The following is an 18,741-nucleotide window of genomic DNA, read 5'->3' on the forward strand; positions in this document are numbered from 1 at the left end:
TAAGGAATAGCCAGCATGGATTTGTTAAGAACAAATCAGGCCAATCCAAACTAATTTCCTTCTTTGACAGGGTTGCTGACCCAGTGGATAAGGGGAAGCAGTAGATGTGTAAGGCTTTTGATACAGTCCCAGATGACATTCTCATAGGCAAACTAGGGAAATGTGGTCTAGATGCAATTACTATATGGTGGGTACACAACTGGTTGAAAGACCATATTCAAAGGGTAGCTATCAATGGTTCACTGTCAAACGGGGAGGGCACCTTTAGTGAGCTCTTGCAGAGGTCAGTCCTGGGTCTGGTACTATTCAGTGTTTTCAGTAATGATTTGGATAATGGAGTGAAGAGTATGCTTATAAAATTTGCAGATGACACCAAACTGGGAAGGATGCAAGCACTTTGGAAGACAGAATTAGAATTCAAAGTGACCTTGACAAATTGGAAAATTGTTTGAAATTAACAAGATGAAATTCAATAAAGACAAGTTCAAAGTACTTCACTTAGGAAGGAAAAAATAAAATGCACAGCTACAAAATGGGGAATAATTGGTGGGTGATAATACTTCTAGAAAGGATCTGGGGGTTATAAATGGATCACAAATTGAGTATGAGTTAATGTGATGCAGTAATGAAAAAGGCTAATACATTCTGGGGTGTATTAACAGGGGTGTTGTATGTTGGACAAAGGAGGTAATTGTTCAGCTGTACTCGGCATTGGTGAGGCCTTAGTTGGAGTTGTGGGTACCACACTTTAGGAAAGATATGGACAAATTGGAGAGAGTCCAGAGGAGAGCAACAAAAATGATAAGAGATTTAGAAAACCTGACCTATGAGGAAAGGTTAAAAAACTCTTGAGAAAAGACTGGGGGTCGGGGGGGACACCTGATAAAAGTCTTCAAGTATATTCAGGGCTGTGATCAATTGTTCTCCATATCCAATTAAGGTAGGACAAGAAGTAATGGGCTTAATCTGCAGCAAGGGAGATTTAGGTTAGATATTAGGAAAAACTTTAAGGCTCATTAAGCACTGGACTAGGCTTCCAAGGAAGGTTGTGGAATCCCGGTCTTTGGATGTTTTAAAGAACTAGTTGGACAAACAACTGTCAGGAATGATCAAGGTTTCCGTGGTCCTGCCTGAGCAGTGGGGGCTAACTTCGAGGTCCCTTCCAGCCGTATATTTCTATGATTCTATGAAATTTCAGCAGGAAGCCCCATAACTGTTTAGACAAAGCATTTACTGTCTGGTCAGAATTTTCAGTTACAACTGGTAGAATCAGCTTTGAAGGGCACCTTCCTCAATCAAGTGCTTTTGCTTTTAAGATTAGCGTTCATACTCTAATCATGCTACATTTAACCTAATTCACTTTGCTGTGAACTCATTAAATTCTTTTCTTTTAGTTAGAAACCCTACCATGGCTTGGCAAGGGAACAGGAAACCTGTGTTCACTACTACAGAGTTCTGAATGCACTTGACTCATTTAAACCTGACAGAGTGATGGGTATTGCAGCAAATTATAGCACATCTCATTTACATTCCTGCACTGGATCACTTTTTGCTTTGCTCTTAAAGAGCTCCCCACAGTTGGACTTACTAAACTTCTTTGTAAATTGGACAGCTGGAACATATAGGGGGAAAAAAAGACTCTGGTTCCAGGTTGGGCTTTAAGGTCCTGGATAAATTGTTTTGTGTTTCTTTGTTATCTTTAAAAATCCAGTTACAAATATATATTATCATAAATCTCCAGGGATATTTTCATCCACTTTTAAATAGTTAGGGCCAAGCCTTAAGTTGATGGAGTTAGTAAGAGTTTTTTCCCAAATCCTTATTATCATCTGAGTCTACACGGTATACTGAATAAAGAGCCAGGACTTCAGGATGTGGCCTTCACCAACATAGTGCTAAGTCAGAATTTGTGAATATACCCTTGCAAAACCCTCAACATTTGCTTTGCAAGAATATTTATTCTAACAACGCTCAGCTGCCCAAATGTTTATGTGAAATGGTTGTAAATACAGTTGAATCACTTTCACATTTTAATTCAAATAAATGCTTGTGGACATTTTTTCCCCCCATTATTTGCTCAGTAATGCTTGTGACTTCCCAAAACGTTCACCACCTTTGGGGCCAAAATTTCCTATACTTGCGTTCTTCCTCAAGATGAATTTTTGGAAAATTTAAGCTAATCCTTTTATCCCTCTTTGAGTTATGGTGCAATGGGAAAAATGCACTTCTCACTTAACAAAATTCTAACACTAGTCTATTTGAGCTAGGCTACAGCAAAAAACAGCTGAAGTTTAAACCTAACATTTGACATGACTATAGATTTCTTAGAGGAATAGTGTATTTGATTGGTTGGGGAAAAATGGATATGATTACACAAAAATTAGGAATATTGAAACTATGCACTGAGTAAGTGCATGAGATTCATTCATTAGGCACTCATTCCAAGACTTCAGATTTTAGTATGTGACTGTTTGGTTTTATTATAGTAATATGGGCCTACTCCTGAAGTTCTTCTTCAAGCAAAAAATTATCTGCAAACTGGGTTTAAACAGGGATTTGGAATGGCTATCTCACTACAAGAAGTAATTTGCTCTGATCACCCATTCTCACCTCCTACTCAATGGTTGTCATTAGGACTCAAGTACCTGGCTTTTATCCACCTACCCCATTGTTATCTATGCTCTTGGATATGTAAATGTTGCTTACTATATATGTTACCTATTTGCTTTATCATTTCTACCAACTGCATCTGAGGAAGTGAGCTGAAGCTCACGAAAGCTTATGCCTGCTGAAATTAAATTTGTTAGTCTTTAAAGTGCTACAGAACTCTCATAGTAGGAGTCAATGTAACTTTCGCTTACATAAAAATGTAACAGAGAAATTTAGGCTTAAGGGCAGGTTTAGTATCTACCCAGGTGATAACGCTGGCAGCATTTTATAATCATTTACAAATACGGTTGCAGAATATTGTCAACAGTAGCTTTAACCCTTGGTATTATCTACCTTCAACATTTAAACATTTATGACTCTTCAGTAACCTTCTGTTTGAGTTCTTGTTATGTGCAAGTATAATACAATAAAGGTACTATGTACACCTCTCATAAATTACAAAAAATAATTTTAAAATAAAACCTAGCTACAGAACCATCCCCTCCCCAAAGCAAGAAAAATAACAAAAAGGTTCCATAGAATTCTGTACAAAAAAGCAAACATTGTTCTATCAAGTGTTTGAATGCAAACAATTAAACATCAGTGTATTAAACTTTTCACAGAAAAAAGTGAACTGCCCTTGAACAAAAGACTCTAAAGAGAAGCAGAAACATTTTTCAGTTGCATGACAGTGCAAGCAGGAATCAGTACTTTTAAAAAATTTCTGATGATGTGTGCTTCCTGTTCCAGTTTGTTTAGTCACAAGTACTGAATTAGATTTCTGTTGGCTGATTGCATTTACTATAAACAGGTTTTGTGCTTTGTTTAAATACATCAGCCTACTTAACCCTTGCATAGGCAGGTAAGGTAAAAGGGGTGGGAAGAGAAAGTTTATTGTCTGGCATCATTGTTTCTTTTGGGGTTAAAAAACATTTGTCAGAAAGATCACAGGGAGGTTAAAAAAGGGCTTGGTTGTTGTTTCTAAAACTAGTTTCTCTTTTGTTCCTTTTCTAGAAACCAGATGTAACTTCAGGTCAGAAGAGGGTGAAATGAGGCACTTCTTTAACAAGCACAACCATTGCATTGATGAAACTGGATCAGGAAAGCTTGAGGGTTTCTCCTAGTGCAATACCTTCCTGTACTAATTCAAGCCATGCTGTGCCTCAGGTGAGTACTATTGATTTGTTTCTAGTAAAGAAAACCTAAATTGTTTTATAACTGGGGGAAAGAAACCCATGATTTAAGGTATGATTTAACATCTTGCTCCAAAAGCAATTTGACAAATGTGCAGAGATCAAGCAGGTGGTTCAGCAAATAGGTGGTTCCATTTTAATGAGAAGGATATATTCCCTCTCTCTGTTAGTCACATTGGAACTCCATTTTTGATTTATTTAAAAAACAAACAAACAGGGGGTGGCAAGCAATACTTAAACTGTTTCCAAGTGTCTCTCTCACCCCTGCCTTTACATCTCTTCAGATTCTCCCTGCCTCCTCCACCCCCCCCCCGCCCTTGTTTTTTAAAAAGCAAAGGTATCTGCAGTCCTAAAACAACAGGAATGCTGCGCTGGCATTGAGCCAGCAATGCTCAGTGAACAGGATAAAATTTCAGTTCAGATTTACGGGAAGTTGCTGGTGTTGGAAGTAAAAATCTGGTTTGGTGAGTTTAAGGGCAGGGAGTATACAAGAGACAACCTTGCTACTGTGAGCAGTGAGAACAAGAGAGGGGGAAGGAAAAAAAAAAGAACAGAGAGATGAGACACTTAACATTTTCCTCTCACAGTCACCGTTTCAGTGTGTGCTCCTGAAAGATCGCTGGCTTTACCAAGCCAGTGGGCAGAAACTAGGCTCTTGTAGTGTAATAGCTTAGCTTAATTTTTATGCTTTATGTCTAGTCTAGTCAGGAATTTAGTCTAAAAGAGTGCCTTCTGATTAGCACTCCTGTTTAGTACTTTGGAATGTGCATTTTAGGTCAGTGAGAATCAAGGGTTTCAGCTTAGCTGGTATTACTAATTGCAAGTTTCTCAGTACACATTTCAGTTGTTCAGAAACTCTAAAAAGGCAGAGAGTGAAACGAGGGGGTTAAGTCTAAAAGATCTGTTGCTTTTAAACAGCATTGTAGGGAGTTGCTCAACACTCTTCATTTAGCAGAACATTAGAAAAAGTAAGAAGATGCATTAGATTGCTGCCCAGAAACTCTTTCTTCTCTGTGAATGGTGCTTAAGTGTAGAGACTGTCTTCAGAAACACAATACAGGTAGGTACATTTTTGTGATCACTGTGCTATCCCCCTGTGTCCTTGCTGCAGGGTTTATTCTCTTGTGATTGTTTTCAGAACATGGTGGGATATAAGATATTTTTGGAAAAGTGTTTAAAATAATTTCTGTAAAAAACAGAAACAAAACCACAAGTTGAACTAAATTTTGATGACTCCTTTCAAGTGATTGAGCAATGGACAGGATTCTTTCTTGAAAAACTTGTAAGATTAGAAAGGAAAAGAAAAACATCAAAAAAGATAAGACTGAAAAGTGATTTCTGGTACGTACACTATTTAAAAAATTTTAGTTTAAAAGATTTTGTGAATCTTCATATCAAACAAGTTATAACATGGTAGTGTCTTCTTATCTGCTGTGTTAAATAGTGAAGTAAACATTTTTTTGAAGTTCAAATATTATAGTCTGTGCAGAACATGTAGTGGTGACATAATTATGATGGATGACAAATTACAAATTAACAAGGCAGCTGGTTGGGATCTCTGACTAGATGCAATTAAAATGACGAGAACAGAACTTTTCTAATAGCTATTTAAAAATAAAATATATTACCGGACTAGATCCCACCTTTGTTTACCTTTAGTTAGATTTATGTGTGGTTAGATGAGGATTGTTGGGGCATGTCTCCCTACGCATGTAAAAAGAAACAGTTTGTCTGACAAGTTAAAATTATACAGTTCATTTCCCATTGGGAATTTAAAATAAAGATTGGGGCTAACGTCACAGAACTTTAAAAGTGGGCTACAGCAAAACAAAAAACAAAATAAAAGATTAGATTTTGCAATCTGCCCTATGCCACCCAGTTGAGTTCCCAGGGCAGACCTTGGTCCCAGGGCTAGTTTGAATGTAATAGTGGTGTCTTTATGAGATTTCCAGTTTTATATAATAATACATTGCAAGATTGTCCAAGTTATTTTTCACAAGTCTAATGCTGAGCTCACATGATGGTAAGGGTGAGAAAAGAAAAAACATACATCAGGCATTTGCAACAAATATGTAGCAAGTTGTTGTACTTTACCACTATTGCCAGAGGGATATGCAACATTATATACTAAACATCTCCAAGTACTGCAGGTGCCAGATCATAAAGGTGAAAGGTCACTTGTGGTATTAAGCAGATCCTGGTATACAATGGAAAACTGAAGACAACATGAACTCTTGAGAAAGGAAAATTAGATAAACTCCAAATAGCAGTATATTTTTGGTGTTATCTAACAGAGATTCATGTTTTAATTACTAATAAGGCTAAAAATCAAACTATACAGTTGAAATAACATCAGAGTTTGAAAAATAAATGAGGGGAAAACATTTTGTTGTATTCTTAGTTTCTCTCCCTCTCATATTCTGTTACTGGGCTGAATTCTTTGCTCATTCATGTTTTACTCCAGTGAAGCAACTTCATTAACTTCAGTCGAGCTATTCATGATTTATAATCTGTCTGAGATGAGAATCGGGCCCTCTCTCTTTCTCTCACATATCTTGGGATTTCAGAGACTCACAACAAGGCAGGCTAACTTTAGGACTACAGTGTTTCTAAAGCAGTATTCAAAACATAGCTGACATGTAAATCTAATCCTAATAATATCTGTACTTTAATATTCCAGTCCAGTCTGAAAAAATCAATATTTGATTACAAAAATTAAAGGAATGTGCTGTAAACAGCCAACTATAAAATAAAGCTAAATGCTTTTGGATAAGAGCACTTATTTTAAACAGCTAAACTGGCAAATGCTTACAGGAATATTGTTTCAAGAAGAACTTGATCTAAGGCCCTGATCAATGCATGGAACCCCATTGATTACTGTAGAACTTTTATAGGTGGAGGAGTGCAGCTGCATGGAGATTACTGCAGGATCAGGGTTTAAATTTGTGGCCATCCACATTTCTTGTTTGGTGTTATGATTTGCTGTTCTGTACATTGTAAAAAGTTGCATTATACTCATTCAATCATCACTGTCATATGATAGAAGCTCGTCTGTGAAAGCTGTATGAGTGTTTGATATTAGGGAAATTCATATGACTGCACTTAGGATTTTTAAAATGTCTGCTGTACTTTCTCTGTTAACATTGACTGCCTAGAAAAAAACTAAAAGCAAGTGCTTGGATCTAGTCTGAGTTGGTTGTCAATGCATATATTCAATAACAAAAATGTAGATGGTAATTCTTCTACATCAGAAGTGTATTAATCTCTCTAAAAACACCAGCATCTGGTAAGGTCCATTTTTATGGTTAACTATATGTCATATTTGTTAGCATATTCAAAAAAATCACCTTCAAAGTGCAGTTGAAAAAGATTTGAACACTATTAAGGCTATTCTGAACAAACATATGCATGCTGACATTGGTTCAGAATAATGGGTCATGTATGCATTTTCCTGGATGAAGAATACATTGCAGTCAGGATTATAAACTCCAGTAATCGTTATATTGCACTCATCTGAATGTATAATTTCATCTCCCTTTTATAAAATTCAAACTGTTGCCCCTGAGCAGGCATGAAAGAGTTCTCAAATTAAGAATGATCCAAATTGCTAAGAAGTATACGAAGAAAGTATATGCATTGACAAACCATGGTAGAGACTTAATGGCCAAATCCTGTTCCTATTGAAGACTATGGGAGTTTCGCTATTGATTTCTAGGGGACCTAGGAAAGGGATTTGGCCCTTAGTGAGGAAATAAATCTGCCAGTCCTTTCATAGTTAACTCTGTAGACTGATAGTTATGCATGGAGATTGGCTCTCTCTCTTTCAGAATGTTTACATCTAAATATTGGAAATGAATCTAAAGCAAAATCTCAAATCTGAACATCCCTCCACTAAATTATACTTGGGTCACTGTGTTCTGTGTGTGTGTGTATATATATATAATATTTCAATTTTCATGCTTTTAAAATTGACCAGTGTATGCTACACAGGAGTAGTAAGAACAGTGCTTGTTATTTTTCCTAGTAAGAGGCCTAAAAGAATATTTCTTTTTGTTGTTATTTTTTAACAACATGGTTCTGGGTACACCTAGCTCCTGCCAAGATCAGGCACATCTTCTCAGTATCCTTGTCAAGACAATGTAGGCTTTGTATAGTTAAGACTTGCAAGGGTTTTGGTGACACAGTAAATTCAATGGAGCACAACAACTTCTTATTAACTGCAAAGTCGATGGATAGCCTGATGTTTGGGGGCTTTTTTGTTTGTTTTCTTTTTACATTTTATCTGCTGAAAACCACAGTGGAACTCCCTCTCAGCAGACAGGACTTTTTTTTTTAGAATATACTTTTCACAAGATAACATTCAGATTGTAAATTAATATTTTTACCTATTTGAGTTGCAAAAATTTTGGGAAGGGGTAAAGGCAAAGGTGGGATAATTTGGGGAATGAAGGGGGTGAAACAAACTAAAAAAGCATCAGACCTATTTCAAATAGGATACTAAAAAGCCATTTAGACAGTAACAATTTTCAGTCCCACACTGGGCTGGATTTAATTGGCAACCCAGAAAGCTCTGTATCCTGTTTACCAACACCTGGAGCCATCTAGCTCCTCAACAGAATTTTCTTTGTTGAAGCATCATCCCAATTGTGATGCATCTTACAGAATGAATGAGAAAAACTCTATGTACATCCCATAGAGCTTAAAAGTTAAGGATCAAGTTTAGCTCTTTCCCATCTTATGCAAACAATATGGGTCTGATCACCCTCTCATTTACACTGGTTACTTCAGTAATGCCACTGAAGTCAATCTACTGTACTGGTGCAAAACCTGTGTAAATGAGAAGGACCATTAAGCACTAAGTAGGAAGTAGAATGACTTGCTTCTTCCAAGACAGGTTTAGGTTTGTCTGTGTGTAAACAACAACTGCCAGCTTGGATACGTCACTGCATAAATATCAAGTTATCAGAGAAGATCCCAAAGCACTTTATAGAAATGTACTGAGTATGCATAGGGATAATAGAAATATACCTCTGGAGTGGAAAATATCACCCATTTTACATCAATAATTACTTTTTTTTAAGAGGGTAAATGAAACTATAGGCATACTCCAGTTATCCAAGCTCAGATTTGCCCCAGATGCCAGGGTTAATACACCCACTCCTGTGAAAAGTACCATGGCATCTTTAATGACTGCAAGAGTTTTCCCCAACTAGCTTTTTCTGAAACCACGAATAAGCCATTTCCATCTAAACCTGCAGTAAACCTTTATACATGCCTAGATGAGTATATTTAGTTAAAGACCCCAGAGCAGACCAACAATCCTGTAATTACTTCTTAGCACTGTGTGAAACACCATTTTCAATTTAGAGAGGATTAGATGCATTTTGTTGTTTATGTCCTGTGCATGTCACTTTGAGTTCTAGAATCAACGCAAAACTCAGCCAAAACCATGGGATTTAAGATCTTTATGAAAGGCGATTCTGTACTATAGAGAGAACAGTATACAGTACAGTATACAGTACAGAACAGTATATAGTACAGAATTGCTGACTGCTATCATCCCTTTGTTTCCTTTTGCTCCCCCATGTGTCTGTGCCTGTTACCTCTGGTCTTTTTCTTTGCTTGTAAACTTCTTGGGACAGGGAGCCTCTTTTTAGTCTATGTTTGGACAGTTCCTAATACACTGGGGTCCTAGTCCACGACTGGGCTCCTAGGCACAACTGCAACACAAGTAATAATGGGCTGGGCTTTAATAAATGAGATGGGTTGAAGATAATCTGAAAACAGGAACCATTAATGATCTGAAAACAGGAACCAACCAGGTTCCCCGTGTGAACTTAATTCAACCCCCATGTGTGTATGCATTATTATACAGTCTTAAATTACATGATTACATATTACTTTTCCCACTGGAGCCCTGCCTTATTCAGTGAACAGGCTGGACTTGCTCTAGGGATTAACTGGGGTTGTGTCATGCAGGAGCAAGTGAAGGACCCCTGCTTCATTTGTTGTAGAAGTTGGAAAACCTGTGATGAATGAGGCAGGGGACTACAAAAAGAGAAGGGATGGTCTCATGGTTAAGGCAGTTGAATTCTGCCCATGAGACCTGGGTTTTATCCCTGCCTCTGCCACACAGTTCCTATGTGATGCTAGTTAAGTCACATAAACCAAAGTTTCCTCAGGTAATTACTATGTATTCCTTGTTATCTGGATGCCCAATTCGATACCCTGAGTCTGATGTGCAAAAGAGTTGAGCACTCACAGCTGCAATTGAAGTCACTGGGAGCTGTGCTTTGAACATATATAGTGCTGCATAATGCTGAGTGAGTGCTCTGAAAAATCTGGGCCTTGGCATCTCAAATAGCGCACCCAAAACTAATGGACACTTTTGACTTTAATATCTCTCTGTGCCTCACTTCCTCAACTGTAAAAAGGATAATACCACCCCTCTCATCTCACAGAGGTGGTGTGAAGATAAATTCATTAATATTTGTAAAGCACTCGGATACTGTACTGATGAGAGCCATAGAAAAAGCCCATGAGGAAGTTAATAGTTCTATCTTCAGAGTATGGTTTCAACAGTAAATAAGGCCTGGGGCCACATATTGAACAGTGAGAAAATAAAATATTGCATAGCTTCTCATTAAGTGAGCGGTGTCCATCCTGTACACTGAATGATGCTGGGGTCCTGTGGAATAGTATGTGATCATGCAGTTATAGAGTTTATCATAATGCCTACACACAAGGCGACTGAATTAAGGTTGCACAGGCAACCTTAACTGTGACATTACTTAACTTTTAAATGTTTGACTTTGCAATCTTAATAATGTTCTCTGTGTGTGTGTGTGTGTGTGCATGTGCACACATGAGAGAGAGAGGTTACATAAAATTCCTTTTTCCAAATCCAGGGAGTTTTGTCTTTGGAGTGTTGAGGAAGGGATGCTCAGTGATGATTCAGCCTCTGTTTTTGTTCTAAATTCTGCCACTAGCAGTATGTTACCTTGATCAAGTCTCTCAAAGTCTGTGTGTTAGTTTCCTCACTTGAAAAATTAGGATAATCCTTCACGGTGTTTGTAAACTGCTCTGTGATCACAGGATGAATGATGTCATGAATGCAACTATTATAATATTTAATTGAAGATATCCTTCCAAACATCTGAATGACCTCAGATGAAGTTTGAAGAATCCAGTTTATTGCTCATCTATGATCTGTTTCTATAGTAGCTTTAAAAATATTAGGGCCAAATTCATCCCTGGTTCAACTTCACTGAATTCAACAGTTACACCAAAGATGAATTTGGCTCTGCATCTATTTTCCAATCAGATTGATTAAAGTAGAATCATAGAATCATAGACTCGTAGGACTGGAATGGAGCTCGAGAGGTGTTCTAATCCAGTCTCCAACACTCAGGGCAGGACCTAGTTATCTAGACCATTCCTGACAGGTGTCTGTTCAACCTGCTTTTAAAAATCTCTAATGATGAATATTTGAAAACCCCTCTAGGTAATTTATTCCAGTGCTTAACTACCCTGACAGTTAAGAAATTTTTCCTAATGTCCAACCTAAACTGCCCTTGCTGCAATTTAAGCCCATTGCTTCTTGTCCTATCCTCAGGGGTTAATGAGAACAATTTTTCTCCCTCTTCCTTATAACAACCATTTATGCACTTGAAAACTGTTATGTCCCCTCTCAGTCTTTTCTTCTTCACACTAAACAAATGCAATTTTTTCAATGTTCCTTTATAGGTCATGTTTTCTAGGCCATTAATCACTTTTGTTGCTCTTCTCTGGACTTCTTCAATTTGTCCACATCTTTCCTGAAATGTGGTGCCCAGAACTGGACACAATACTCCAGTTAAGGCCTAATCAGCATGGAGTAGAGGGGAAGAATTATTTCTTGTGTCTTGCTTACAACACTCCTGCTAATATATCCTAAAATGATGTTTGCTTTCTTTGCAATAGTGTAACACCGCTGACTCATATTTAGTTTGTGATTCACTATGACCCCCAGACTCTTTTCCACAGTACTCCTTCCTTGGCAGCCATTTCCCATTTTGTACGTGTGCAACTGATTGTTCCTTCCTAAATGAAGTACTTTGCATTTGTCCGTATTGAATTTCATCCTATTTACTTCAGACCATTTCTCCAGTTTGTGCCGATGATTTTGAATTTTAATCCCATCCTCCAAAGCACTTACAAGCCCTCCCAGCTTGGTATCATCTGCAAACTTTATACACTGTCTATGCCACTATCTAAATAATTGAGGATGATATTGAACAGAACCAGATCCAGAACCAATCCCCGTGGGACCCAGCTTGATATGCCCTTCCAGCTTGACTGTGAACCACTGATAACCAGTCTCTGGGAATGGTTTTCCAACCAGTTAAGCACCCATCTTATAGTAGCTCCATCTAGGTTGCATTAGCAGAATTATATTATGAATTCCTGATAGTAGAAACAATTGGAATATACTGACATTTTACTATAAATCAACCCCTCCTTGGACCATTACCTTGTTATGATGGAGAGACTTGTGTGTCCCAGTGACCCTGAGAATTATGTCGTCTGGAGTTTTGAACTCCTGGCAGGGTCACCCTTGGCAAACAGTTCTGAGGTGAGGTTCCGGGCAAAGGACAGTCCAAACTTCTCAAAATCCCAATGGTGGAACAGGCATATCTGTGGACTTGTCAGTACCCTGTGGCTGTGAAGGTGAATGAGGGCTGCAGCAAGTTGGAGACCTCCAGTTGTCTCGGATTTCCCTGCCAGCAGATCCAGGGCTCCATCTTGTCAAGTTTTGTGAGGTTGATGTCTGTGCACTGGCTCTTGCATGTTAAAAGGTTTTACACGTAGGCCTCTCCCAAGGGTGTTAACATCGTCTACTAATAAAGTCCAATGGATGAGTGCTGGTGGGGACAAAAGCAGTGGATCTCTGGGAGTCCCTCGCCACAAATCTGCACAAAGGTAACAGGCGTGTGTTGGTCGTCTTGCGCTTGGACTTGTGAGACAGAGTGCAATTCAGCAGCTGTGGCTGCAACTGAGCAGTCCTTTTTAGGATGCCCTCTGCTAGAAAAGGTGCCCTAAACATAGGCTATCTCAACCCTTTCTCTCCTCCCCCTAGCTGGATGGCCATGTCCAATGGGCTCACTCTACCTACAGTCAGAGCATAAGCAGCAAAGTAATGAAGTTCACCACTTGGAATATTCGCACTGTCATGGATTCCCCAAAGAATGACTGTACTGAAGGAAGAACTGTCATAATAGCTATGGAACTTGTAAGATATGACATCGATATTAATGCCCTAAATGAGACCAGTCGGGCAGATGAAGGTCAACTGAAAGAAGATGGAGGTGGCTATACCTTCTTTAGTTTTGCCATCAAGAACAAGATTGCTAGCCAGATTTTAGAAATCCCGATGGGTATTAATGAACATCTGATGACTCTGCATCTTAAGCTTAGTAACAACCAGTATGCCACAGTCATGAATGCATATGCTTCCACACTTGATGATGATGAAAACAACAAGAAGTAATTCTACTGTGCTTTTGATGCAGTTCTCAGTGCTACAGCCAAGAAAGACAAGCTTATCCTCATGAGTGACTTCAGTGCAAGAGTTGGGCAACATCCTGAACTCTGGAGAGACACCATTGGGAAGGAAGGAGTGGGGAAAGTTAACTCCAATGGCATTCCTCTCCTCAGTAAATGTGTGAAGCATGATTTTCTCATTATAAATACCATCTTTAGACAGAGGGACAAATATAAGACCACTTGGAAACACCCACATTCCAAACACTGGCATCTTCCTGACTATGTAATCGTCAGAGCCCATGATCAAACTGATGTCCATATTCTGGGATGGGTTAGAGATGGCCTATTCACCATCCATACTGATGTTAAGTAGGATTGTGTTATTGCTCCAACCCTTTTCTCCATCTATTTTGGTTATCTATCTTGATTCTTATTCATGACCAACTTTCCTCTGGAATTGCGATTGAGTATTGCGTGGATGGCCAGTTTTTCAATCTGTGGTGTCTTCATTCTAAAACTAAGGTCACCAGCATGTTATTTCCAACCTTCAGTATGCTGACAACTGTGCTATCCTCACACACACCAAAGCTGACTTGCAATCAACCCTAGATCTCTTCTCAGGCACCTATCATAACCTAGGACTTTCCCTCAACATTGGGAAGGATAAGGTGTTCCACTAGCCTGTCCCAGCACAAGTTGCCCCCCTTCTCCCTCAAATTGTCATCAGCAGTTAACCCCTGGAAAATGTTGAGCTTTTCCCTTACCTTGGTAGCCACCTCTCCCAGACAGTTGATAGGAATTGCAGAGTCTCAGCAAGCATGCAGCATCCTTCAAGATCAAACTTTCACATTACTCCTCATATTATATCTCTGTCTCTCTCTCTCACTCTCTCACACACACACACACACACACACACACACACACACACACACACACACACACACCTGCTTTTTTTAAACATAGAAAATAGTAGTGTAGAAATCAGAAATCCACTTATTCTACTGAAGGTTCCCCCCCGCATTAGACAATTATTCATAAATGAAGTTGACATACCACTCAGTTTACCTGAAATGAACTTGTCTTTTCATATCAGAAGGTAATGAATGGGATATTGGAAATATGATCTCTATTTATTTATTCTCTAACATGCTATGAATATGGTATAGATTGATTTGGACCATAATTTTTTAAAAGCCTTACTATATTGAGTGCTTTGACAAAGAAGTGATTAAAATCAGAATCAGCAATGTTCAAATTGCCCCTACAGTGTAAGATCTGCATGTTTGCTTGACATGAACAAGGCAACTTAACAAACAGGAGGAAATGTGAGGCTAAACTTGTTTAATTCTGAATAGCAAGGGAAATGGCTTTTTTATATTCTTTTACAGACAGGTTAAGAATACTGCATAGGAGTTGGGCAGGAGTTAGAGATTATGTGATTTCAGGCTCAGATGTGTGCGTGTTGTTTAATACTTTCTCTCTGTTTTGCCCAATGGATATCACAACTTGCATTTTGTTTATAATCAGACCCACTGATGATGTATAAAATTTTAGAATTGATGTTTGTCATTTGAAAGTCTGTACCTGTTGAAGTTAGTGGCAAAACTCCCAATGATTTAAATGATTCAGGTTCAAGCCCTTAATATGTTAAACATTCTGGACAAAATCCTCAGCTATGTAAATGTTGCTCCATTGTTATTTTTATTTTATTGCAGTAACACACCAATCAAGGCTCCCCATTGTTGTAGGCACCATGCACTCAATGAAATGAGTCTCTGCCCCAAAGAGCTTGAAGTCAAGAATCCAAAATAAGTCACTTAGGTAACCATTCACACACAATTAATAGCAAATAGTTGAAGATAGAGTCCAAGCAATTACTTCACAAATAAACTGAAATGCCATATGTACCCCATACATGTTCTTTTAACAATTCAGAATAGTGAACAACTTCCTTAAAACTACTATATGGATAATTCACAAAGAGAAAAATGGGTCAAGTGGCCATGTAAATTATTCACTCGGAACAGTTTTCCCAGCTCTAATAGGGGAACAATTATTAAATTCTTCTCACGGTAAAACTGAGTCGGTGACCTTGATAGAAAGACACAGAGTGATTTTTTTGTGAACCACAGTATCAGAGGGCCTTTATAACAAATTATCATAATTTTTCCAAGTTTTGAGGCCTGATCTTACATTCCAGTCATACTGAAATTCCCATTTACTTATGAATGGAAGATCAGAAAGAACATAGATTCGCTCCCTTGGTATCTGAGATTTTGTCTAAATAGGGGGGTTAGCCCCGATTTCCACTTGCAGTGCCCAGCAACCAGCATAGCTGCACTAGCACAACTCTCTAATGCAGATAAGGAAAACCACAATCCACACTATACTGATTACTGACCTTCAGTGGCAGAAATCAGGGCTAAACCCCAGTATATACAGCCGTACTCTGCAAGTCAGCTTATTTTTTACAGTTATGCAATCTCAGTAACTTTATATTATTTCTGTCTTTGGAATATTTTTATTTTTAGTATTCTAACTTTTGTTGTTAATTTCTTAGTGCCTATAACTTTTCTGCACTTATACTGAATTTTTATGAAGAATTGTGGCAATACTCATAGCTATAAGTTAATGCCCTTTGTAGTTTTTAACAGAAGGAGTTAAATGAAACTACTTCTAATCTCTTTATCCTTGTCACACCACTTTGCTATGCAGTAATACACCAAAGAATTTCCAGAAAGCAAAGGTTGGCGACTTAAAGTAGCTCCCTCCCTGGTTTAAAAAAAAAAATTCATTGTGTAAAATCATGTTAGTTCTTTTCTATTTGGTGCTGAAAGTATGCTGTGCTTGGGGCAAAAGAAACTTTAATGCAAAGGAACTTTAGGCAGGAGAAAGGTTTGAGCAGCAAAATTGAACCCAAAAAACTGTTCCCCTCAGAAAATGAGATCAGGTTTTGAAATGCTGAAAATAAGGCATTTTACATGACTTTAGAATGGAAGATATTAATGGCACATTGCTAATCTCTGGTAGAGAGGTAAGCCTGCAAAACAAATAGCAGTATGTCCTTGAATGCACCAGAGTTATGTGCTAGACAGGTTTTCACTCTTTACCATATTGCATAATGTCAGCATGCCTATAAGGACACGTAGCATCTAAACTACCCTTTCATTATTGGACATAATCCTGCTCCTATTCAAATCAAGGGCAGTATTCTCATTGACTTCAACAGGATGTGTGTCTCTTTCTATATTGGATTCTATCATAGCCTGCTAAAAGCTGGACAGCAATTTTCCAGAATGTCCTCCTTCTTCCACTCTGAGTCAAATTCTTCCCTGATCCCTGAAGTCTCTAGCCTCCCTCTCCCCGCCCATTTACCCACTCACACACACCACTACTGAAATTCCATAGCAACTAATGGTATTTGCAACCTGACTTTTTTTTTTTTTTTTTTTTTAAAAAGGGGGCCCACCTATTAATACTCAAGGCAAACTACATATTGATTTTCTTGGTACACAGTGGTTATCAGTCTTAGCAAAGTTGTGAGTAGTTATAAATCTTAATAAGGTTGCGTGTGTAGGTGGTATTCTGATTAAAAACACACAAACATACAAAAACCTAAAGTGTGGGTGGAGGTGAAAGTTTGGCTGCTACTATTTAATGCATTGGTGTCCTCATAAATCTCCCTCTTCTGTTATGCAACAAGCTAGAAACCTACAGATTACTTGGATCATCTTTTTGCAAGATATACCAAATTTGTATTCATACCTAGAGCCTGCACCAGCCTACAATGATGTGATGAAACGTAAGAACAGATAGATACATGTTTTTCCTAGCACTACACAAAATCAATCTCTCTCAACTTCCCTCTTTCTGCTCCACCTCCCTTATGATCCTATTTAAATCCAGAGCAATATCACTGTATATAGTACATCACACTCTTTCAAGAAAGTTTCCCTGGATAACTCTGACAAATGAAACATCAGAAAAAATGTACCTTGCACAAATTCTTCAAAGAGTCAGTTTTTCTAAATGTATACTTTTTTTTTTACTGGTGATTTGGGTTTGCATGGGATCATATTTATTTCGGAGCCAGCTGTGTCATATAGGCAGAATTGACAGTCTCCTAAAATGGCAAAATATTAGGAGCAGCAAAATGTTTACGGCCAGATTTTTAAATTAACTCCAGATGCAACAGTTCCCATCTTGGGCACCTAAATAAGTGGCCAGATTTACACAAATACTCAGGAATTCCAAATGTTCTCATCCTCCCTAAAGCAGTAGACCACTAGCACACATATAACATATCCAGACCACCCAAAAATGCTAGCTATAGCACGCACACCATGATTTCTAGGACTTAACGATAATCCTGTTTCCATGGGGAGCAGTATTGCTGAATGCAGCAGAATAGAAATTTGTTACAATATTCCCATAGAGCGGATCATCCTCCTCTAAATTTCCACAGGTAATGGATGGAGTCAGTGAGCCTTTTCCACTAAAGTTTTATTTTAGGTGATGGGGAGAAAGCTTTTGTTATCTATTTTTGTTCTCTGTTGTCTCCTTACTGGCACTAGATATACACTTCAATTCACTATTCCTCCTTCAAAGGCTCCAATGGCAAATGTTCATGCTTAATGCATCCCGATTCAAGTAAGAATGTGACTCATCATTTCAGGAATTATTACCTAGACAGCAGAAGTAAATCTTTCTAAACTGGGGCTTGGGCAGAGAGGAAACAAACAAGACAGAAACTTTGGAGTTTTGCGATCTCTGCTGCACAAGTCATCTGGAGCCCTGAAGGAGCAAAGAGAATGGGTAGAGTAATAAGTAACAGCAGAGGACAATGCTGAATGCTGCTGGCTGCCTGCTGAGCTGGACTGCCTCACTTGGGAATCAGATCATGAAATTATGGGTGGGAATAAGAAAACAGTCTGCTGGAGAACCTGAAGTTCTATTCTGGGTACAGTTTTTTGTAAGGTGGGAATGCTGACTGGGTACAATATGTTGGTGGAACTATATTCCATTTAGCTGTGATCTATCCTGGCCGGAGCAGCTCCTGAAGCAATCTACTCCCAATGGAACCAAAAGGTTCCTTAGTCACACATAAACCTAAAAGAAACTGGGTTTGTTTTTTGTTTTGTTTTGGTTTTTTTTTTTTTTTTTTTTTTTGGGGGGGGGGGGGGGGGGGTTAAATAACAGGGACCTAGCTGGAAGTAAAAACACAATGTGGTTAAAAATCACAAGACTCCATAGCTTGTAAATATAACATTAATGAGGCTTTATGTTATTTTCTGTCTGTTAACAAATGATGGCCTGGTATTTTAGGTGTTATGTGTGATCATATACTGAACTGCCTGCTGAGCTTTATGATGGT

The 18,741-nt window shown here is 38.3% G+C and overlaps 1 protein-coding gene across 5 annotated transcripts in view; it reads left to right on the top strand.

The window, feature by feature from the left end:
- The first annotated feature begins 3,668 nt into the window (after positions 1–3,668).
- Positions 3,669–18,741, top strand: part of RBM47 (RNA binding motif protein 47) — a 98,281-nt gene continuing 83,208 nt past the window's right edge. For 4 of the 5 annotated variants that reach the window (XM_067531235.1, XM_067531237.1, XM_067531236.1 and 1 more), the window contains exon 1: positions 3,669–3,816. In XM_067531235.1, coding sequence (XP_067387336.1) covers positions 3,803–3,816 — 14 coding nt within the window. In that variant the 5' untranslated portion in view covers positions 3,669–3,802. Of the gene's footprint in view, positions 3,817–4,158; positions 4,903–18,741 lie in introns of those variants that run through there. The other variant, XM_067531241.1, reaches the window with a different exon arrangement.

Source organism: Emydura macquarii, unplaced genomic scaffold, assembly GCF_026122565.2.
Source record: "Emydura macquarii macquarii isolate MOO-44397 ecotype Brisbane River unplaced genomic scaffold, CSIRO-AGI_Emac_v2 contig_3128, whole genome shotgun sequence".
Taxonomy (NCBI): Eukaryota; Metazoa; Chordata; order Testudines; family Chelidae; genus Emydura; species Emydura macquarii.